This window comes from Magnolia sinica, chromosome 12 (assembly GCF_029962835.1).
Source record: "Magnolia sinica isolate HGM2019 chromosome 12, MsV1, whole genome shotgun sequence".
NCBI lineage: Eukaryota > Viridiplantae > Streptophyta > Magnoliopsida > Magnoliales > Magnoliaceae > Magnolia > Magnolia sinica.
In genome coordinates, this window is record NC_080584.1 from 4,147,689 (window position 1) to 4,171,632 (window position 23,944).

The 23,944-nt window shown below is 42.3% G+C and overlaps 1 protein-coding gene and 2 long non-coding RNA genes across 3 annotated transcripts; all 3 read left to right on the forward strand.

The window, feature by feature from the left end:
* Positions 1-56: 56 nt before the first annotated feature.
* LOC131220814 (uncharacterized) lies at positions 57-14,263 on the forward strand. Its single transcript, XR_009158834.1, has 3 exons — positions 57-267; positions 13,304-13,690; positions 13,795-14,263. It is a non-coding gene; the product is annotated as an uncharacterized LOC131220814 (long non-coding RNA).
* On the forward strand, positions 5,234-11,320 carry LOC131220816 (uncharacterized). The gene is made up of 3 exons (XR_009158838.1): positions 5,234-5,625; positions 7,502-7,680; positions 8,397-11,320. It is a non-coding gene; the product is annotated as an uncharacterized LOC131220816 (long non-coding RNA).
* Positions 14,264-15,187: 924 nt separating the features above from the next.
* Positions 15,188-16,540, forward strand: LOC131221804 (uncharacterized). The gene has a single exon (XM_058217106.1). It carries the CDS (start codon positions 15,188-15,190, stop codon positions 16,538-16,540), a length of 1,353 nt encoding a protein of 450 aa, XP_058073089.1.
* The last annotated feature ends 7,404 nt before the right edge of the window (positions 16,541-23,944 follow it).

Genomic DNA, 23,944 nt, shown 5'->3' on the forward strand with positions numbered 1-23,944 from the left:
TTGCCGACGCCCAAACTCATAAAAGTCTCCGTGTAAGACAAAAGACGTATTCTGCCTCACCTTGCACCACAAAACCTCTCCTCCTCTCATCATCCTATCTACTCCATGGCCATATCCCTCTAGCAAAAACAGTGGCTGAGATTACGGTGGGCCACTGTCATCAACGTTCCAGATGATCACGTAGATGTCGGTCTCCATGGCGCCTGCGGGAGAAATCAAAGACATGAAGCTAGCCCAGAAGACATCTTCAAGGTGGCGTTCCCTTCGGTAAGTGGGTTGTAAACACAAACTAGATTTAGGAGGAAGCGTATTCGGTGAGACTGGGGAAATGAGAGTTGGGTGAAGCCCTGACGTGGTGAGATTTTATTGGCCACATGCCATGCAAAACCATGTTTGAAAGGAGCAGATTAGGTACCGCTCCAGCCATGGGGCCTAACTTGATGCATGAATTTTATATCCACACCGTCCATCCGTTTTTTGAGATGATTTTAGACGTGAGCCCAAAAACGAAGTAGATCTAAATCTGAGGTGAACCACTCCATAGGAAACAATAGTGATTGACCATTAAAATCAACTTGATGTCATTGATTTCCATAATCCAGGTCTGTGTGACTTTATCAGTAGGTTAGATGGTAAATAAACATTACGGTGGGCCCTAAAAAGCTTTTAATGGTGGGTGTTCAATCACCGTTATTTCCTGTGGTGTGGTCCACTTCAGATTTGGATCTGCTTCATTTCTGGTTTCACACTCTAAGATGAGCTGGAAAAATAGATGAATGGCATGGACATACAACACAAGGTGGGCCCATGGTCCGGGCCTCACCCACTATGCTGTTACCCTCCTTGGCCTAATCCGCTCCCTTTTGAAAGTGGTTCAGTTTATTATGTGCTCACTGACTTCACATGGGTTGGACCAATCAAATCTCACCATGTCTGGGCATCACAGTATAGGTTCTGATTTAGGAGACGATCCTGCTCTAATTATTGATTTTGGGTTGGATGGATATTCCACCGCATGCAAATGTAAGAGATGGTCCATTGTAAAGCATGTTAGAAAGTTGTTAAGTTGGAAGTGGGATATTGTAGTTAGGAGCTCACCAATGTGTAGAGCGGTGATGATATTCTGGGGGCTCACCATGATGCATGTGTTTTATCCAGGTTATCAATCCATTTTGCTGGCTCATTTTAGTAGATGAACCTAAAAATAATAAGATCCAAAGCTCAAGTGGATCACACCATAGGAAACACAATAAGGATAATGACACACACCATTGAAACCTTACCAAGAGTAATGCTTATTAGCCATCCAACCTATTCATAAGGTCATACAGACCGAGACGAAGGGAAAACAAAATATGGCTAGCGTTCAATCACCACTCTCCTATGGTGTGGTTCAATTGACCTTTAGATATGCTTCAATTTTGGGCTCATGCCCCAAAACGAGCTGGAAAGATAGATGGATGGTACTTGGTTATAAGTTCACAAGTTTTGATAAGGTCCTTCTAAAGGGGTACTCGTAGTAACGAAAGTATAGTGAAATAATAACATTTACAAGTTGATCGAGAACATCGTATTGGGTGGAGCTACAACATCTGCAGCGGAGTCTATATTTGCACATTTGTTACATTCACATCTAGGCCACGTGAGAGAGTGTTGCATGAAGATACTTTTTTATCGTTCTTTTATTTTTGTATTTAAAAGTATTGACTTTCATATATATGAGCATTGTATATATAGTAAAAAGTCACGGCTAACCTTAAAGACTGTAAAGTGTTTTTGTAAGGGTATACTAGAGTATATTAGTGCACTGATTTGTGCACTTTGTTTGTTCATTACATGAGCCCATATGTCATGTAACCGGTTGATCGATCCCTTGGAAGTTGAAGACTAACGACACAAGTGGACATGAGCATCATGGATCAAAGAATGGGTATATGAGGTGCCGTGGTGACCCTAACTCTTGATTCTTGAACCTCTAGATGGTCCTAACCTTATAGGTAGTCCTTATTGATAATCCCTTTGCTTTAAAAGCTTAATTGGAATATGATAAATAATGTTGGAAGAGGTCCTACGCTGTAGTAAAATATATATAGCCCAAAACAGTAATTTTCAAGCAGTTCTCGATCTTGTCGACAGTTTGTTGATAGGTTTTAATCCCATCGAAGGTCTACTTGATCAGATCGAAGAATGAGTCTAACAACCAAATAGATAAATTCATAGATTTTCTCAATGGGATTGACACATTGTTCAATTCCATCGATAGAATCGTTAACTAGTCATTTTATAGTCATTAGAATACAGTTTCTTATAAAATGACATTCGGTTCTTAGGCATTTTGAGAGATTTTTTTTTTAATTAAATAGAGGCTAGGTGTTTTTTCACTCATACTACACATCTTAAACTTTCATCTAAATAGTTTTATGCCAATCTTCATGTTATACTTTACTCTAATAAGCATTCCATGCTCCTATTTGAAGATGTGGATGAACTCTTACATTTTTAGAGATTGGACACCATGCTTATAGTCAAATCCTTGTCCAAACTCTTTAAAAGACCCTTATAGATTAATGCCCTTAGATTATAACATTCCCATGAGTTATACGAGATTCCCTCAACCTCCCTTGCCTTGATCACCTCATTAGCACATCATATGCAAAGCAAATGACCATAAGAGTTGAAGCATTGGCAATCATTGGCATCATTGATCTAAGGAGCATTTGAGGAGTAAAATTAACCACATGAGTGTTTTGAAAAAGTGACTCAAGATCAGCGCATCAGCGGGACTCCATTCGATAAGTGTCATGTACGAGTCCATATTCTCTTTCCTTGTGTGGGACTAAGGATAAGAGTTTGTAACCCAAACTCGCGTATGTTCTTGTGTATGATTATATCGCCACTAACATGGGTGAGTACATATGTAAGTCATTGCATAGGCTACTAACATGGGTATGTATATAGTAAGTACTTATGTAGGTCATCGACACGGGTGTGCACATGGTAAGTCCTTGCGTAGGCCACCGACATGAGTGAGTACGTAGGTTAGTTCTTGTGTACGCCTTCAACGGGAGTATACGCTTGTATCGGTTAAAGGTGAACCTGATTTAAAACCTCTGATAGTGATATCCGGTACACTCAAGAAGAGTGCACTCACCACAAGTGAAGCGGAGAAACTGAACCACTATACATGCTTGTGTTTAGAATTATCATTTAAGCACTTGTCTAATTATTCTTAATGTGATTGTTTTGTAAAATTATATATATGTATGATTAGATAGATGTTAAGAGTTAATAGGTAGTATATCTCACACACATGTATAGTATCTTGTATAGACTAATTGCTTCATTAGTATATCATTTGAAGTTTATGTGATTGAACCCTCTATTAGATTGAAAGCCTTAGAGTTAATTGTCTTGGTTTAAATTGTCATAATAGTTTAAGAAAGCAATTGTGTGTTAAAAGACATAAATTTTATTTGTTCTTAATTACCCCCTCTAGGACATAACCATTCATTCCATACATCCGTCAAGCTTCCGCGCATAGTTGTGGCAACTCACGTAATTTAAGAGTATGTGCATTTAGATGTATGTGGCTCTTCACTCGTTATTTCTTTTGGGAGGTCATCATTTTTTGTCTCATTCATAGATGACTACTCCAGAAAAGTATGGGTTTATTTTTTAAAAAATAAATCTGATGTATTCATCACATTCAATGTGTGAAAAACAATGTTAAGAAGCAGACGTGGAAGAAACTAAACGTCCTAAAGAGAGATAGTAGAGGTAAATTCAGGTCAAAAGAATTCAATCAATTTTATAAAGATGAAGGGATTGTAAGGCACAATATAATGAGGCACACACCTGACCATAATGGGATGGTGGAACGAATAAATCATACTCTTTTAGAGAGAGCCCAAAGCATGCTGAGAAATGCTGGATTAGGCAAGGAATTATGGAATGAGACCGTTAACACAACTTGTTATATGGTGAATTGATCCTCCTCTACGTCCATAAACTGCAAGATTCTAGAAGTGTGGAGTGGTCGTAATGTCAACTACTCATAGTTGTGAATTTTTTGATGTGATGCTTACTCTTATGTACAATTAGTTGAGAGAGATAAGCTGGACCAAAGGACAAAGAAGTGTACTTTTGTATAGTATAGTGATGGAGTGAAGGGATGCAGGCTGTATGACTAGTTCACTTGAAAAATCATAATTAGCTGAGATGTCAAGTTTGATAAAGATTTCTTGTTCCATAAGGACGAACACAAGGAACCAAATAAACTAAAGGTCATTAATATTAAGATTAAAAAAGTCAATACACAGGCAGAGCCTGAGCCGCTCGTAGAGGTACAAGAGCAGGTGGAGCAGCCACTTTTCAGAAGGAATCAGCCAAGAGATCACAAATTATCAGTTAGATACAAAGATGACACAAATATTGCATTTTCTCTTATTACAAATGAGGGGAACCCGTTTACCCTTCAGGAAGCACTAGATGGACTAGTTGCTAAGAAGTGGTGACCATGTATGACGAGATGAAATCTTTGTATAAAAATGAGACATGCGAGCTGGTGGAGCTTCCGGTGGGGCATAAAACGATCGGTTGTAAGTGAATTTAAAAGGAAAAAGAATAGATACGATGCGAGATAGGTAAAAAAATGGTATGTGAAAAAGAAGGGTGCCGACTTCAGCGAAATTTTACGTATGTGGTCAAGCAGGTGTCTATTAGATTTTTATTGATGCTAATTGCTTAATATAACTTGGAATTGGAACAGATGTATGTGAAGATTTCTTTTCTACATGGAGAGTTACAAGAGTAAATTTATATGAAGCAATCATAAGGGTTTGAATTGAAGGGATCAAAGAATAAAGTTTGCCGGTTAAGGGGGTCGTTATACAACTTGAAACTGTCACCCAGGTAGTTGTATAAAAGGTTTGATACTTTTATGTTGGGTCAACAATTTACCAGAAGTGAACATGATCATTGTGTCTATTACAAGACACTAAATGATGGACAATTCATCGTTGGTATTGTATGTTAATGAAATACTTATTATCAGTCATAACATGTTAAAGATTGATATGTTGAAGACCCGGTTGTCAAGGATATTTGAAATGAAAGATCTGAGGGATACAGAGAAGACTCTCAGCATAGACATGTATTCATAGATACAAAGAAAGGAGCATACTATGGTTATTATAAGCAGAATACCTTGAGAAGGTATTGGTTATGTTACACCTCATGTTGAGCACTTTAGGGTTTCTTTAGATCTATGTCCTACTACAGATAAAGAAAACTAAGTAATGTATTGTGTGCCCTATTCAAGCACTTTAGGGTTTCTTAATAAAGACAAAGTGTATATGAGAAGTAACGATGAAGTTAGGATGGAAGGCGATTAGATATGGTGATGACATGGTGGAGTAATTGAGTTTGAAGATTGAATCTATGGTGGATATTACAGTCAGATGTCTTCAATCTGACTGAGATAAAGGATCTGTTGATGCCATTGATAAACTACTCAATGCCATTGAGAAAATCTGGAAAAAAAAATTACAGTTGCTCACTAGACAGTTTTAGAGTTGCTACTTGACGCCATCGACTGGTCTTTGATGGCTGTCGATGCCATCAAAGGTCCCATCAATGACACGTACGAAAGTATGTAAGTGCACAATTTGTTTATAATTCCGATTGTGATAGTATATATATCGATAAACTGCTCAATGCCATCAAGAAAATCTGGAAAAAAAATCATAGTTGCTCATTGGTAGAGCAGGGCACGTCTGACCCAATCCGAACCGAACCGACGGCCTGGATCGATGCAGATCAAGTTGGGTCATTCAAATCCGAATGTTTTTCGGATCGAGTTCGGATCATGGACAATCTGGACCGATTCGATCCGAAACCCACTCCAAATGGATTCGATCCGATCTGGAGTGGACAAACCACATGCATTCACAGTGGGCCCCAATAGAGTTTACTTAGTAAGATAAAAGAGCCGGATTTGTTGGTGTACCACACACTAACTATATAGTTGTTGTAGGTACGTGTCATGCGAAGACGGAGAGGATGCAGATTTCCTGCGAAAGGCTTTCGCAGGAAGTTCCTGTGCTGGGATGCAAGGTGCAGTCCACCGTGATGTTTATGAGAAATCCAACCTGTCCATCCATTTTTCGAGCTCATTTTAGGACATGTGACCAAAAATTAGGAGGATCCAAAACTCAACTGGGCCATACAAGATGAAATAGTGGGAAAAGGAATTCCTACCGTTGAAACCTTCCTAGGCTCCATCTTGATGTTTATATGCCATCCAAACTGCTTATAAGGTCATTTTTACTGGGATGAAGTGAAAACACCGAAAACTTAGACCAATACAAAACTTTGATGGCCATATAAATATTTCAACGGTGAAAACTAAATCCCCACTTTTTCACCTCTTGTGGCCCATTTGAGTTTTGGATCCACCTTATTTTTTCTCACGTGTCCTAAAATGAGATCAAAAAATAGATGGATGGGTTTGATTTCTCATGAACATCGCAGTGGGCCCCACTCGGAATACTTGCGCAGGAACTTCCTGCGAAAGCCTTTCGCAGGAAATCCGCGTCCTGCGAGGACGAGTACTGACGCTCCTTGAGCTCTGAGTTGGACGAACGGTTCAAAGCCGTTCATATATTTTTAGAGATCATTATAAAGCATTATCCAAAAAATGAATAATATCCAAAGATCATCTGGACCACACCACAAATAGCAGCAGAGATAATGATTTTCACCGTTAAACAATTCGTGTGGTCCACTTGATAGTTAGATCTGTCTTATTTTTCGTCTCAAGCCTTAAGACGAGCTCGCCAAATGCATGGACGGTTTAGATATAACACATACCCCATGATCAGACCCACAGAACTTGCTAACGTCAATACAGTGCAATGCACTATGCACAGCACAGCTGCACTTTCATGTACAGGACGCCACCGTGCTTTTGTGCATAGCTGCACTACGTGTTGTGTAAAGGCGAGCGGAGACGCGGCTCAAGCTCCGAGTTATACGAACGGCCCAAATGAGATCAAAATTACATGGGCCCCACAATGATGTATTTATTACATCCATACTGTTTATCCATTTTTCATGATCATTTTAGAGCATTTGAAGAAAAAATTGAATCATATCTAAAGCTCAAATGGACCACACCGAAAATAGCAGTAAGGATAATGATTTTCACCGTTAAAAAAATTCGATCTGAATCGTACCGAACCCGATCCAACTCGGTTTCCCTGACCGAGTCGGACTTAGTTCGGGTCAGGCTAATGTGCATGGATCAGTTTGAGTCAGATGTCCTGGACTCGGTCCCTGATCAAATTGAGTTCAGGTCAGCTTATGTAGATTTCGAACCGAATCGAGTTGGACCCAATCCGATCCGACTCGGTCCGATGCCTAGCTCTACTCACTGGATAGTTTTAGTATTGCTACTCGATGCCATTGACTGGTCTTTGATGGCTGTCGATGCCATCAAAAGGTCCTATCAATGACGCACACAAAAGTATGTAAGTGCACAATTTGTTTCTAATTCCGATTGTGATAGTGTGTGTGTGTGTGTGTGTGTGTGTGTGTGTGTGTGTTTATTGGGTGTAATCGAGATTAGGATATTCTAAGTGAATTGTAAGACATTCATAAGGTGTTTTAGAGCAAAGATAGGTTTTTTTTTTTTTTTTTTTAATTTTTAAATACCAAAAGAAGATATATTCATACCAAATGGACTATACATGGACTAATAGATTTTCGGGCTCCCACAAAATAAGGGAGCCTATCATATGACTAAACCAACAAACTAGCCCACTGGCCAGCCCTTATGGTTTCTCTTTAACAGCCCCTAACCCAGTTTTATCTAACTAAACTAACCCTCTGATTTCCCTAGGGAGATCAGCCCAAACAAAATAAGCTGAGTTGCCTTGAGTGGCACTAGCTAGCCGGGTCAATCCATTAGCCGGACCATTCACCTCCCTAGCGATGTGGCAAAAGGAAAAAGAGCCACCGATAATAAGCTCATCAATCCTCTTACACCAATGGTCCCAAATCCAACCAGGATGAGCCCATTCACAAGATCAACCACAAATTTGGAATATGATTCCACTATGACTCTGGAGAGTCCCAGGCTTCTACACATGGAGAGGCCTTGCCATATAGAACGTAATTCTGCTCTGTTGATAGAGCCCACCCTGAACCCCATTGAGAAGCCAAAGATGAGGTCTCCGCCTGAATTCCTACAAATCCCATCACCCCCAGATGGGCCCGGGTTGCCTCTCGCTGACCAATCAATATTCAGCTTGGCCCAACCATCCTGTAGCCTGATCCACCTCACTACCTCAAAACCTGCTTTCGGCAAGCGTTTGGCCTTATTTGAGCAAAGGGAGACCAACCACCATTTCACCCTGGCGATGGTGGCTGCACTGGAGACAGCCTTACCCTCCATCCGCATAGAGTTCCTTGCCCTCCATATCTCCCAAATTATGATGTTGGGCACCAACTTTCTATGCTTTGCATTGCTGTTCCCACCCAACACAACAAACCACCATTGTTTAAGTCTAACTTCAATCGAATGGGTTTTGAGAAATGATTTTTAGGGTTGTTCGGATCAGCAAGTCTATCCAACTCTTGTAATATCGTTTCATAGTATATTGCTAATTGCTTTGTGCCATAGTTTCTTCCCATGAGGATTTTTCCACGCAATTTTTGTGTTTTCTCTGTGTTTTGTTTATGTTTGATTTCGTCTTGTTTGACTGCATTCGGGTTTGCTTCCGTGCGATCCCCAACATTAAGGAACAATTAATTGGGGCATTCCAACGGACAAACTAAATCCAAATGCACACACCATTAAACTACCAATGTCACCCCACGGATAGGGGTGTCAAACGGGACGGGTTAGGGCTGTGTCGAGCTCTGTCCAAGCCTTGCCTGCAATTTACAATATAGGCCCAAGTTTAGCCCAAGCTTATGATAAGCTAAAATAGTCTAGCCTAAAATTTTTATGCTAGCCTTAGGCCAAGCCTAAGCCCAAGCCCAAGCCCAAGCTTGAGTGCTTGAGAGAGAGAGAGAGAGAGAGAGAGAGAGAGAGAGAGATGGGGGTGTGGGTTATAGAATGGAAAACTAAGAGAAATAGAGAAATGAGGGAATAGGTTGGAGCTTGAAAGATGAGAGAGCATGGTATGGCTATCAATGGGCCCGACACAAGATACCTAAAATTAAAATTTTGAATAGGCCTGACTCACCAAGCCCGGCTTAGACAATTCAAAATCCAAGATGAAGTAATGTGGGCTCATCGCTTACTTAGGCTCACAACCAACTTAAGCCCACTTAGGCCCACTGTTGAGCCCAACAATGACATAGGCCTATGGTCTACCTTAGGGACCAACAAATACTACATTTTTTTACTATTTATTTATAGATTTTGGAGTCTAAATCAAAATTTACAAATTACTAATTTTGAAAGATTGGGAGGTTAATTTAAAATTGTAATTAAAGATATAAGGAGTTGATTTAGAGATGTAATTAAGATGATTTTCTATATTCATTTTACTATTTTAAGTGGATTAGCATTATTTTTTTTTTTTCAAAGAAAGGTGGGAGCACACCACCTAAGTTTTATTGAATTAGAAAGGCTTTACAACCATTCAGGTGGGCCAATTTGAGGCCACACCTATCATATAAGCAAATCCAAAACCTAAAGACAACTATGCCTATATACATCCAACCCTCCGGTCTCCTGTGATGAGCGGAGATGAAACTGAGACTATCCAACAGGCCTACCAACTGCTGCCGCTACTGAGACCTTCGAGCACCGATGGGAAGGCGCCATCAATCGAAGGATGCCTGGACTTCGAACAGTAGTCAGCTCATCTTGACTAGACCTATACCCACCTGGTCTAAGAGGAGAGTTCCACGAATAGAAAGAGGGAGTTTGGAAGCAAACTGAAAAGGTTGGTGCTGTTGGAATTTGTTTCTTAATCTGGCCAGCCCATCTGCCACTCCATTCGTTTCTCTACGCAAAAAGGAAATCCTCAAACTAACCTTTCTTCCAAAATGTAAAACTCTGGCCCAGACGTACCAGAAGACCCACCCCGGGGCGCTATCCTTGTTGAGCAATCCCACCAAGCTCTTGGAATCACTCTCCATAACAATTCGTGAGAAGCATCTAGCAACAGCGATGAAAAGGCCATCCAACAATGCCCTAGCTTCGGCCTTGGAAAAAGGGCTACCAGTGCCTTGGCTACCCCAAAAAAAAAAAAAAAAGGTGGATCGCTGGTGGCTGTCTGGTTTCCACATCTAGAATTTTGTATTAGCTGTTGCGCAGTTGTTGAGGTGGAGTTGCTGCTTGTTTGATGCGGTTCGTTGTCAGACTACAGTGCAATGGCAATTTTGTTGTCTGTTGGCCGGTGCGGTCTCTGTTGTGAGGGCGGCATTGTCTGTGACTTGGAAGAGCATTGTCTGTGCTTGGCTATGGCCTTATTATCTATCTGAATCCTCTTTTATCATGGAAAAAAGAAAGACTCAAAGATCAGGAGCTCAGTTGGATGTTTTTCGGACTGTTTCAAGGCCTGAAAATTGGGCGATGCTAGATTCCCAAGCAACCAGCAATGTCTTGGAATTTTGTTTAGCGAGTACAAAGCAGATGAAGGGGCTGGGGTCATTCTGTATGTTGAGGAGTGGCTGTTGCACAAGTTTTTCACATCCTCCCGCTTAGCTAATGCCATCAGTGAGAAGGGCTAGCTATACGAAGAAGGTACTCCCTATATATGCTGGATATGTTTGTGGAGATCCTGCATTGTTTCTTTTGTCATTTTACTGTTGGCCCCTGTATAGGTTGAGTTTGCGGACGCGGATCTTGCCGATGCTCTATTGGGTGCCCAAAGTGTTGTTGGTTTTTCATATTGCCTTAGCCCTTGATGCAACAAGGGTCTTGATGGGTGTGAAGAGGAGGTGGTAGCAGTTTTATTGGATTGGTGGAGATTGATGGAGTTGGGAGGCTGTTTTGTGACTTTGTTTGAATGCTTCAGGGTTTATTATTGTGGATTGTTTATGGGATGGCATGCTTAAGGCAAAGGTGCTGTGAGATTGTGGTGCATGAGGCTGCTTTGGTGTGGCTGAGAAAGGTTTTTTGGGGATAGCCCTGTCCTTGTTTGTCCACGTTGCGGCTTTGAATTCTTGTCCTCTTTGGTTTTATGCTGTATAGTGGGTTTATGATAGGCAAGGTCTGTTTATTAGTTTTTTGTGGCACCCACCTGAATGAATGTATAACTATTGTTGTTTTGAGTAACAAATTTATACATGTGAGCTCCCACCCTTTCTCCAGAAAAAGAAAAAAAGGTCAACTATCTATGAATGATTTGGAATCAATCTCTTAGTTGGAAAAATTCTCATTAGAGATTCACTTAAGAGACTATTAAAAAAATGAAACTGGTGCAGGAGTTGGTCATTCTAATATTTTTTTAAGTGTGAGTTTTTCTTAAATATCATGAGAGAATAAATTTGATATTAAATAAGTTCTCCCCTTTCTCCATTCTAATATTCTTATAGGTGTACTTTTGTTCATTTTCTTGTAATTTGGGTGTCAAGATCTCGTTAATTTAATAATTGGATTAAACTATTTTAATATCAAAGAGGGTGATCATTGGGCAATTATCAACTCTATATCATATTCTAATGGCTTCAAATGAGGTGACACATAAGAGTTTGTGCAAGCAATCCAATTGACCCACACACTAACAAAAGCTATAGCGTAGAGAAAAGTTGGAGCATACGCACACATAGAGGAAGTTACTAAGGTCCTAACTAACAACAAACAGCTTCAGCTTATGAAGTCAATAATAATTGAGTGCTTTAATTGTTGGAATGTAACAAAGAATTCAAAATTGACATAGAAATTTCAGAAATGACAAAAAAATCCATAGAATCAAAAGAAAGATTAACGTTTGAAGTGATTGATACATTAACATTAAACCTACACTTGAATTCACCAATAGATTCATTGATAGTGATAGTCAATTGATAGACATACAAATAAGTCTCAACACTCAAATTGAATAATAGGCTGGCTAAGCAGGCAAGCTATTGTATACTATCCAAACCCAACCCATATAATAAGCGAGCTTAATTAATTTTAAGTCCAAGCCTAGCTCTTGGCCTAATACTCTGGCCCAATTCGACTGGCCAGCTTCTTTTACTTCTACTTATATATATATATATATATATATATATATATATATATATATATATATATATATATATATATATATCTGTGTGTGTGTGTGTGTGTGTGTGTCAGAAAAAGGATTTACAGCGCCTTCGGGCGGGCATCACAAAAAGGCCAATGCCGCACTTCGACTGGCCAGCTTGACCCATTGACAGCCCTACCCATAGAGCGTCCACGTTGGACCAACCCCTTCATGCCGCAGGTTTTTTGGGTGGAACGGAAGGAAGCTGTGCTGTACGTACGGTGCAACTGTCCATACTTTTCCAATATCCAAGCCACTCATCACATGGGACCCAATATTTGGATGCTTCCTCTGAAAAGCCAGTCATTTTGCCCAATCAGTTGGTCATGATACATGTACAAGATATATACAGCGTTGAGAGGACTCGACCAACGCTCAAATTGAAATTATGTGGGGGCCATCTGATGATGGAGCCCTCTTCATTTTTGAGAAGAGGCAACTTTCAAAGGTGTCCCATGTTTCGTGTGGATAGAAAGTGTGTATATATCTTATATAAGTAGGAGAGGCGGGTTTGAAGCGTTTTTCCTTCTTCATGGTGGCCGTAGTATTTTGTTTTTTCCCTTTGTGTTTGCAGATTAGCTGATATGATAGGTGAGGCCCGGTGTTTTCGTGGTGCCCACGTGAAAGTCTGGCTTGTATATCCCCTGTTCAAATTATCAAATTATAGGGCGTGACCCCTCGGATAGATGTTGTTAGGGTGAAGGTATATTTCATTGAGCGATTCTGCGGCTATCATTGATTCTTGGAAAACGAATATCTCCTTCCTTTTAGTGGTATGGTTTGCAAAACCCTAACCCTTACTTTCATTCTCTATCTCCCTCAAAACAACATAAATTGAGATGTAAAACCCTAACCCTAACCCTAACTCTCATTCAATATCTCCCTCGAAAGTACATAAATCGAGATGCAGTACCCTAAATCTCATTCTCTATCTCCCTAAAAACTACGTAAATCGAGATGCAAAACCCTAACCCTAACTCTCATTCTCTGTCCCTCAAAACTACATAAATCTAGATTACTGACCGTTGATCTGACAGGCTTCACGGTAGATGAAAACCCTTCTATTGGAAGATTCAACCTTCAATCAGCGGCCTGCAAATAGATGGTGGACCAATTTGAGATGGGTTTACATCAATCTCAAGATCTTGATGTAGAATGGACGGTGTCGATTGACTATACACCAAATTATGGTGTATCGCACCGGCAAAAGGCAGCGTTGGAGTTGGATGTATGAGATCTAGAGCTTGTAATTTAAAGAGATGATCTTAATGTGGAATGGACGGTGGCGATCTTATGAGGAAAAAAAATTATAAAAAATCTAGATTACTGACAAACCCACCAATTCAGCTCGACTCGGTGCAAACTCAGTCCACCGGATTTCACTCTCTCTACGTTTTCTGCTCGTTGGCTTGATCTCTCATTACCTATTCCGATGGGTTTTATAGAATTCTCTCTCCGGTTCCAGAATCTGAGTTACTGATCGGATCTTGGTTGAAATCTGCTGATCATACATTGATCAGGTAGGCCTCACAAAGGTAAGCTTTGATTTCAAATCAGTTCTTATCCAAGAACTTGCAGTGGGTTTTCTTGATTGGAGAAGATGGGTGGCATAAATATGGGAAATTCTACATAAAACATAGATTTCGACATTCCGCTGCTTCTGGACGGTTCAGATGATCAAGACGGAACTTGGGGACACAGAATTTCAAAGGTCTAGATCTGTTTTTTCCGGTGGGTGCTGCAGGGAAAGAATTTCAAAAATCCCGACGCAAACGGATATAACAGCGTCGAAAACGGATAGAACAACGTTCGTGGTCTTCCTGTAATACAACATGGATTCGAAGATCATCCAGATTGTGATTGAACAGTCTGGATTGATTTAGATCTCCGTCGTTCCCTAAGCTTTCCTTCATCACTGTAACTAAAACACAGACATCCATACAATTTTATTTTATTTTTTTGCAACAAAAAGAAAATATTATATTGAAACATTTATACTAGAATTCAAACCTTTAATATATAGTAGAAACAGAAAACCAAAACAACACCCAAGATAAAGAAAATCAAACCTTACTTATCAGATACTAGTTGTGATAGAAAATAACTACTCTCGCTTCTCTACCGCCAAAGTCACGATCCCGAGATGGGAATTCATGGAAAAACAAAGGACAGAAAAAGCATAGCAGACCCAAATGAGAAAATTGCGAAAAGGGCTATGAGAGAGAGATATTCGGTGTATGTGTTGCTACGAAGCCCGACAGAGAGATACTCCATAATCCCGGCGGCAGAAAGCAACACTGTAGTTGTTGCTGCTGTGCGTATGGCCTTTCGGGTTTTCTTCTTCTCTTCCATATCTCCTGCTGCTTTGGTTATGGGCTTTTGGGTTTTCTTCATCTCTTCCATATCTCCTTCTGCTTTGGTTATGGCCTTTTGGGTTTTCTCCTTCTCTTCCATATCTCCTTCTGCTTTTCTTATGGCCTTTTGGGTTTTCTCCTTCTCTTCCATGTCTCCTGCTGCTTTGCTTATGGACTTTTGGGTTTTATTCTTCTCTTCCATGTCTCCTGCTGGTGGCTTAATCACGAGGAGAGCTTCTGGATTTTTGATATCATCAGCCATTGTTTTTTACCTTTTTTTTTTTGTTGGAGAAGGGTAATGGGAGGAGATAGCTTTTAACCATGGAAGAGAAAGGACGGTGGGAGATGGTGGATTTACGCACGAGCGTGTCCACACGCTTGAAAACGCAATGCATGACACGTGTCACTATTTCATTGCGCGACGTTAGGATGAGGGGTTGGTACGTCCCGGCCGATGCGGATTTGCTGCGAATTGCTGGTAGGTGGGGCCCACCGTGTGATCTTTTGATAGTTCCACCCGAAAACGATGCGGACGTAAAACTCATGGAGGCTACACGACAGTGAAAAGAAGGGGAAGAAATGTCTACTGTTGAAACATTATTGAGGCTACCTAGATGTTTATATGCCATCTTAACTGTTTATAAGGTCATCACCACTGAGGAAATTGCTGGGAAAATTGCTAGTTTTCGGTCCTTTTCAACGGGGAGCCTACAGGTTTCTTCAAATCTTCTAAGGGGCTTCGCCAGGGGGATCCTCTTTCCCCTGGATTATTCCTCCTTGCAGCTGAGGTCGTCTCTAGAAATTTTAAGCAGCTTGTGGAGGGGATGGTGTAGTCCATTCAAACTGCACCGAGGTTGCCCTATTATTTCTCACCTTCTATTTACTGACGATACTTTATTGTTTGTGAATGGCAGCCAAGATTCCTTGCATTCAATTAAGGCTTTCTTGGTGGCCTTCCAAGAGGTGACTGGCCAGCGGATTAACTTCCACAAGAGCAGCTTCCTTTGCTCAGCCAAGATGAACACGGGGAGAATCCGACAGATAGAGAGGGCCTTGGGAATCTCTAAAGCTCGTGCGGGGGTGCTTTACTTATGCATTCCTCTTTTCAAGGGTAGAGTTTCCACGGCCTCCTTCAAAGTTCTGATAGACAAGACGGGGAGTAGAATTTCAGGGTGGAATGCCAGGCTTTTGTCACAAGCGGGTCGGTTGACGCTGATAAAGCATGTTTTGGGAAGTATCCCCCTCCATACTATGGCTGCTACCAAAATCCCAGTCAATTTGGTGACAAAGCTTGAGTGCAGGTTTGCCCAATTCTTCTGGGGTTGGGCGGAAGGCAAGAAAAAGGTTCAATGGATTGCTTGGAATAAGATCTCACATCCGATTGATGAAGGTGGATTAGGAGTTCGCAAACTGCAGGAAGTATTGAAGGCTCTGAGGAGGAAAATGGCCTGGAAAGTCAAATATGGGCAGGTAGTCAGCCCTTGGGTATTGTACATGCGTGCAAGGCAGCAAACGGATTTGGAGGAAGGTAGCTCGGCGGGCCCCTCATCCTCGGTGTCCCCCTTTTGGAAAAAGGTCAGAAATGAACTCCCGATTTTAGCAAATACCGTTCAATGGCAAGTTGGGGATGGAGATATGAATCTTTGGACATCCAATTGGACAGGGTTGGGGCCTCTTCAGTCCTTGGTGCCCTCTCCAATTCCTCAGGCGCTATTATCCCTAAAGGTCAAAGATTATACAGGCCTAGCGGGGCCTTGCCCTCCCTCTTCTGTCAACCTTCTATTGGTGGATGATCTTCACAATCTCATTGTTAGCTCTGGTTTTGCGACATTTGAGGATCCTCCCTCCTGTTTCTGGCCTCTGGACGCTACAGGCAAGTTCTCTACTAAATCGGCTTGGCATCTGAGTAGGGATACGGGGCAGGGTCTCTAGTGGAACAATTGGATATGGCATCCAAAAATCCCCCCAAAAATGTCGCTGCTCAGTTGGAGAAATCTAAAGGGAGCTCTTCCTGTGGACAATCGGGTTCAGAGCAAAGGAGTCCACCTTGCATCCAGATGTTCCTACTGTATGATTGGCCCCACTTTCAGCCCACAGGAGGAATCCATCCCTCATCTGTTCTTGCTTGGTCAGTAGGCTAGTAATATATAGAGCTATTTCTCTGTTCAATGTGGTATCACTTATTACAATCACCTTGCTGTAGAGGACAGGTTTCATCATTAGAGGGGTGCTGATGCACCTGGGGTAGCTTCTACTATTGTCAGGCGCGTCGTTCCGGTTCTTATCTTGTAGGAGCTCTAGACGAGCCGAAATGGGGCCAGATTTAATGAGCATCCTATGGAGGAGAACGCTGCGATCCCTCGCATCAGGTGGTGGGCATCTCATCTACTAGAGGGAAATGTAGAAATTCAACAGAGGTTTTATGGGGACAGAGTTGGTGGCATTCCTTCCTGACGCAGGAGAGGACGTGAGGTCGAGCACCGTCTTCCTCAAGAGGATAACTATTCCGAATCCACGGAACTTCTCTGGACTCCTCACAGAGACTTCTCGAATCCACGAGGAAAAAAAGCAAAAAATAGAAATAAATTCTAATAAATTCGAAATTGATTGATGAATTAATAAAAATGAGTTCACAACCCTTTAAATAGGGATACCAACCAATAAGAAAGAAATCATAAGCAAACTAATACTAAAACTCCTAGAAATTCGCAACTTACTATAATTAGTAAATTTACTTTTTATAGTAAGTTTCGTATGTGGCTTAACCACGTTATTCTCCTAGTTATTCTAAGCATTTTCATGTTGGACACAACTCCTAAAGCCCAACGAATGAAGAGTTATAATCAAACTAAAACTTACTATTTATAGTAAAAACGGAACTAAACATGGAATTTCACCGTCAATAGGATGGAATCTCGCAAATTCGACGTGGGCAACCCGGCATAGCCGGGTTGGTTGGCTAAAGTAGCTCGTCCTACCCCAAAATCATATATGGTACGTCGAGTAACTCATTCCGGTTTGCGAGATATGCCTGTTTTATGGTTCTGACGGTCTTGATGATTTCTGTCTCTGATCGGGCCTTCTCTGATTCATCTTGGACATGAAAGTGTTTGCGGCCCGCTCTACATCAGTCTCCTCCACTTCAAAAGAACTCGTCCTCGAGTTCTCGCATTGCTTCGGTTCATGATACTCGGTCTGGTGCGCAGTAAAGATACCCGGATCAAAAGTTACGATCAATTTATAGTCCACCTTCCTTTGGTCCAACCATGCTAGGAATGTATCTATGACACGTCCTACATCAGACCCCTCTGCTTGGAAAAAACTCGTCCTCGAGTTACTCAAGGGACTTGGTTCATGATTCTGAGATAACTTTTGATGCCGATGTTTATTAGTCATTTCCTTGTACATGACATTAAGCTCTTGAGTTGACACAATACATATTCTCATGCTCTCCTTGACTTAGCTAATATGAATCAGTTCCTTCACTTATGCCTTCAAGATTTCACATTCCTTCTGATAATGTGGGCAATTAGGCAGACTTGCCCCTGCGACGGGATCAACGTGATTTTGCATATCTTGTATGGGAGGTAATTTATTAGGGAGTTCATCGAGCACAACCCCCTTGAACTCCTGCGATACTGGTTCCAAATCCTCTACGATATTCACAGGTTCCACATATTTTTTCTCTTCAACTAATGCATATATATCTCCCGTTTCCTCATATTGTTTAACAAAGGCTTGTTCAGTCATGAGAGATTGTCTCTCCACTTTAAAAGTCTTGAGTTGTGACGCAGGGGAGGACGTGAGGTCGAGCACCGTCTTCCTCAAGAGGATAACTATTCCGAATCCACGGAACTTCTCTGGACTCCTCACAGAGACTTGTTTATATGCCATCTTAACTGTTTATAAGGTCATCCCCACCGAGGAAATTGCTGGGAAAATCGCTGATTTTCGATCCTTTTCAACGGGGAGCCCACAGGTTTCTTCAAATCTTCTAGGGGGCTTCGCCAGGGGGATCCTCTTTCCCCTGGATTATTCCTCCTTGCGGCTGAGGTCTTCTCCAGAAATTTTAAGCAGCTTGTGGAGAGGGGATGGTGTAGTCCATTCAAACTGCCCCAAGGTTGCCCTATTATTTCTCACCTTCTATTTGCTGATGATACTTTATTGTTTGTGAATGGCAGCCAGGATTCCTTACGTTCAGTTAAGGCTTTCTCGGTGGCCTTCCAAGAGGCGACTGGCCAGCGGATTAACTTCCACGAGAGCAGCTTCCTTTGCTCAGCCAAGATGAACACGGGGAGAATCCGACAGATAGAGAGGGCCTTGGGAATCTCCAAAGCTTGTGCGGGGGTGCTTTACTTAGGCATTCCTCTTTTCAAGGGTAAAGTTTCCACGACCTCCTTCAAAGCTCTGATAGACAAGACAGGGAGCAGAATTTCAATGTGGAATGCCAGGCTTTTGTCACAAGCGAGTCGGTTGACGCTGATAAAGCATGTTTTGGAAAGTATCCCCCTCCATACTATGGCTGCTACCAAAATCCCAATCAATCTGGTGATAGAGCTTGAGCGCAGGTTTGCCCAATTCTTCTGGGGTTGGGCGGAAGGCAAGAAAAAGGTTCAATGGATTGCTTGGAATAAGATCTCGCGTCCGATTGATGAAGGTGGATTAGGAGTTCGCAAACTGCAGGAAGTATTGAAGGCTCTGAGGAGGAAAATGGCCTGGAACGTCAAATATGGGCAGGTAGTCAACCCTTGGGTATTGTACATGCGTGCGAGGCAGCGGATGGATTTGGAGGAAGGTAGCTCGGCGGGCCCCTCATCCTCAGTGTCCCCCTTTTGGAAAGATGTCAGAAATGAACTCCCGATTTTAGCAAATACCGTTCAATGGCAAGTTGGGGATGGAGATATGAATCTTTGGACATCCAATTGGACAGGGTTGGGGCCTCTTCAGTCCTTGGTGCCCTCTCCAATTCCTCAGGCGCTGCTATCCCTAAAGGTCAAAGATTATACAGGCCTAGCGGGGCCTTGCCCTCCCTCTTCTGTCAACCTTCTATTGGCGGATGATCTTCACAATCTCATTGTTAGCTCTGGTTTTGCGACATCTGAGGATCCTCCCTCCTGTTTCTGGCCTCTAGACGCTACAGGCAAGTTCTCTACTAAATCAGCTTGGCATCTGAGTAGGGATACGGGGCAGGGTCTCTGGTGGAACAATTGGATATGGCATCCAAAAATCTTCCCAAAAATGTCGCTGCTCAATTGGAGACTTCTAAAGGGAGCTCTTCCTGTGGACAGTCGGGTTCAGAGCAAAGGAGTCCACCTTGCATCCAGATGTTCCTACTGTATGATTGGCCCCACTTTCAGCCCATAGGAGAAATCGATCCCTCATCTGTTCTTGCTTGGTCAGCAGGCTAGCAATATCTGGCGCTATTTCTCTGTTCAATGTGGTATCACTTATTACAATCACCTTGCTGTAGAGGACAAGTTTCGTCACTGGAGGTGCGCTAATGCGCCTGGGGCAGCTTCTACTATTGTCAGGCACGTCATTCCGGTTCTTATCTTGTGGGAGCTCTGGACGAGCCGAAATGGGGCCAGATTTAATGAGCATCCTATGGAGGAGAACGCTGCGATCCCTCGCATCAGGTGGTGGGCATCTCATCTGCTAGAGGGAAATGTAGAAATTCAACAGAGGTTTTATGGGGACAGAGCTGTTGGCATTCCTTCCACCCGCCTCTCATGCGCCTTTCAAGTCATAAAATGGAATAGACCCGCCGCAGGAGGGGTGAAATTGAATGTTGATGGTTCGGCTTGTGAAAATCCTGGACGTTCAGGGGGAGGGGTGTCTGTAGAAATGAGGAAGACAAGTTGTTGTTTGCCTTCACGGCGGGCTACGGGGTGGGCACAAACAATAGGGCGGAAGTTAGACCAATTTACGATGGTCTTGTTCTCTGTTTCGAGCATTGTCTGAGACATATTGTCGTCGAATCAGATTCTATGGTGACGGTAAGCCTCATTTCCTCCCTATCGCCTGTTCCCTGGTAATGGCGACCGTGGATCAGCAGAATCAAGAGGCTAGGACAGAACGGGTCCATTGTGTTTTCGTCGATCCCTAGAGAGGGGAATGGTCCAGCATATGGCATGGCTAGGGAGGGCAGTCAGAAGCAGGTTACAAGGGTTATTGATGATGCCAGGGATCTCACTCCACATGTTCGTGGCCTTCTTTTTCTTGACAGAGTTGGCCTTGGCTCTGTTAGATCTTCCCAGTCATAGTTTTTGCTGGCCTTTGCTGGTGGTGCTTGGCTGTCGTGGGTGGAACTTGTGTTAAGGGGGGCAGTGTTGAGAGGGGCTCCCAGTCCAATGAATGTTAGACTGTCGGGTTTTTTGTAATTACTGTTACAAGATAGGTGTGGCCTCCGGTTTTATTGTCTAGCCACGCCTGAAGGGCTGTACAAAATAGGTTCTGTGATGAATGCAGCTTGTGGCAGGAGTAAAAAAGTCATCCCCAGGGAGATGAACTGAGAATACAAAAAGCTTAGCATGTTTCTATACGAATGTTTTGACGGTGGTCCTTCAATCTCACTCTTTGATCTCTTATAGCTCAGTTGAGTTTTGGTGACTAGTCCCATGAGCTGTCCAAACGTATGGACAGTGTGGATTTTTTAAAAAACACATCACGATAAGTGTGGATTTAAAAAAAAAACATCCCGGTGGCCCCGCCTAGCTTCCTAGCGCTTGAACTTACTGCGAAAGTGCGGGAAATCCGTCCGTGCGGCCCCGGCCTCACCCAATCCGTCTATCCGTTTTTCCATATCATTTTAGAGCATGAGCCTATAAATGAAGCAGATCCAATTCTCAGGTGGACCATCCATTAGGAAACAGTGTTTATTGAACGATCTACCATTAAAAACTTGCTAGGGCCCACCTTAATGTTTCAGTAATGTTTCTTTAACATCCAACCTGTTGACAAGGTGACATAAACCTGGATGATGGAGAAGAAAAAAAGAAAAAACAAATATCAGCTTCATCGAAAACTTTCATGGTCTAATAATAGTTAATCACCACTGTTTTCTTTAGTGCGGTCCGCCTGATATTTTTGGGCTAATGCTGTAAAATGACACGGAAAACGTATGGGCATATTGGATATAGAAAACATGTCTCAAGATGGGGCCCATCCATAATAAGGGCGGACGTGCTCCCCTTTCCTGCATGATGTCTAACTACACACGTGCGCACCTAGCATAGCCGTTCACTGTAGCCCAGATTTTCTGATGATGAGTTCCTACCCCCGCTAGACGGAATTCGGTCCAAGCTGGGGTTCTGTCGGCCCACCCTAGCGTGCGGGTTTTATTCACACCGTTCATCCATTTTTATTTTTTTTCTCATATCATTTTAAGCTATGACCCAAAAAATGATGCAGATCCAAGGCTCAAGTGAACCACATCACAGGACCAGCGGTGATAATGATGCCCACGTTGAAACATTCTTTCAGCCCACCGTGATGTTTTAAGTTGATATAGACCTGGATGAAAGGAAAACACAAATTTCAGCTTGATCTAAAACTTTTGTGGCCGCGGCTATTACAAAGTGAGGTTAGTCTCATTAACGGTTTTGATCATTAGAAAGTGGGCCCCACTGATGAAAGTGAACACTTGTAGCAGATTGCAAGGTCCAGGTGTTCGACCCTGTTATATCTTAATTAGCCTTTGATGGGTGCAAATTAAATATCCTTGAACATCATCAACCATTTCCATTGACCATTTGCACCAATTAGAAAAAGAAAAAAAAAAAAAAAAGAAGAAGAAGAAGAAGAAGAAGAAGAAGAAGAAGAAGAAGAAAAAAAGCAAGTGGGTCGAGTAGCCTAGGATAAAAGGGGAAGATACACGCTGGATAAACCCTACCCTAATTACTCTAAGTTAGGGTCCCGCAAGCGTTTAACTTCCAACCTTTCAATCCATCAAATAGGTTAGCCTCATCACAAATATCGCCTTCTGTAAAAATTATATATAATCACTACCAAAAAATCGAGTAAAGGCTACGGAAGTTGAAAGCTTTTAGCTACGGATTAAATCCGTAGCAAAATAGCTACGGATTAAATCCGTAGCAAAATAGCTACGGATTTAATCCGTAGCTATAGGCTAGGTTCTCTGTAGCTAAAGCATACCTTTCAACCTATAACCTATATGGTGCTGAGGGGGATCCATGAGGTCCACTGGAATATATGTATTTGATCTAAGCCGTCCAAAAATTCGGATATATAATGTTGTTGCATAAGCCTAAAAATTATATGGATTGAATATCTAGGTGGACCACACCATATGAAATAATATAAATTAAATGTGTACTGTTAATTTGTTGTGTGGTCAGCTTAAAGATTTGATCTAAATGAATTTTTTATCATCCTTAAAATAATAATTTAAATTTATTGGATGGAGTGGATATATGAAATACATCAAAGTGGGCCCCACGTAGCTAAAATCCTAAAACAGCTCACGGCCGTCCGTCACGCGCCCGTCGAAAAGCCCATCTCCCTCCAAAAACCAAACCCAACGCCATTTTCTCCCGCCTCCAAAACAGAAACCCCCTCTCTATCTCCGTCTCCATCTCTCTCTCTCTCTCTCTCTCTCTCTCTCTCTCTCTCTCTCTCTCGCATGCAGTCTCTCTCGTTCCCTTGCCCTCTCTTCATCTCCCGATCTCCCTCACCATCTCTCACTGTCTCAAGGCCGCATTCCGCATCTCCCGAAACCCATTTCGCTGCATGAAGTAGAAGAAGAAGAAGCATCGTACGGTGAGTATATTTCTTTTTCCCTCTTTATCTCTTTCTCAAATCTTTCAGAGGTTCAATCCGCATTCCCCTCTCTCTGTTTCTGAAATGTAAGGGCCGTTTGGCCGGTCGGATTGGAAGGGATTGGATGTTATTGGAAGGGATTGGAAGGATTTGCCCCTTCTGTTTCTGAAATCTAAGGGCCGTTTGGCCGGTCGGATTGGAAGGGATTGGATGTTGGAAGGGATTGGAAGTTAAATCCTGGGATTGGTCGGGCGTGCCAAACAGAGTCGGTGATCAGATCCCAATGCCTGAGATGGGTTTGGCTCGAGGGATTGGAAGGGATGGGAAGGTTTAATCCCAGTATTGGCCGGGTGTGCCAAACAGACTGGATATATCAATCCAGGGATATAGCAATCCCATGTATCTGAAGACAGTCCACTGTCAACACCATCAATACCTAGAAATCCAAGCCATCCACCATAATACCTTTCAATCCCTTTCAATCCACCCAGCCAAACGGGGGAACGGACTGGCTACTCCCCCTGACACCAGCTTTAGGCTGCTTGTCGGTGCTCTATG

Excerpts from the sequence above, each read along its gene's own strand:
- LOC131221804 (XM_058217106.1), top strand. The coding sequence starts at position 15,188 with ATGTCTACTGTTGAAACATTATTGAGGCTACCTAGATGTTTATATGCC.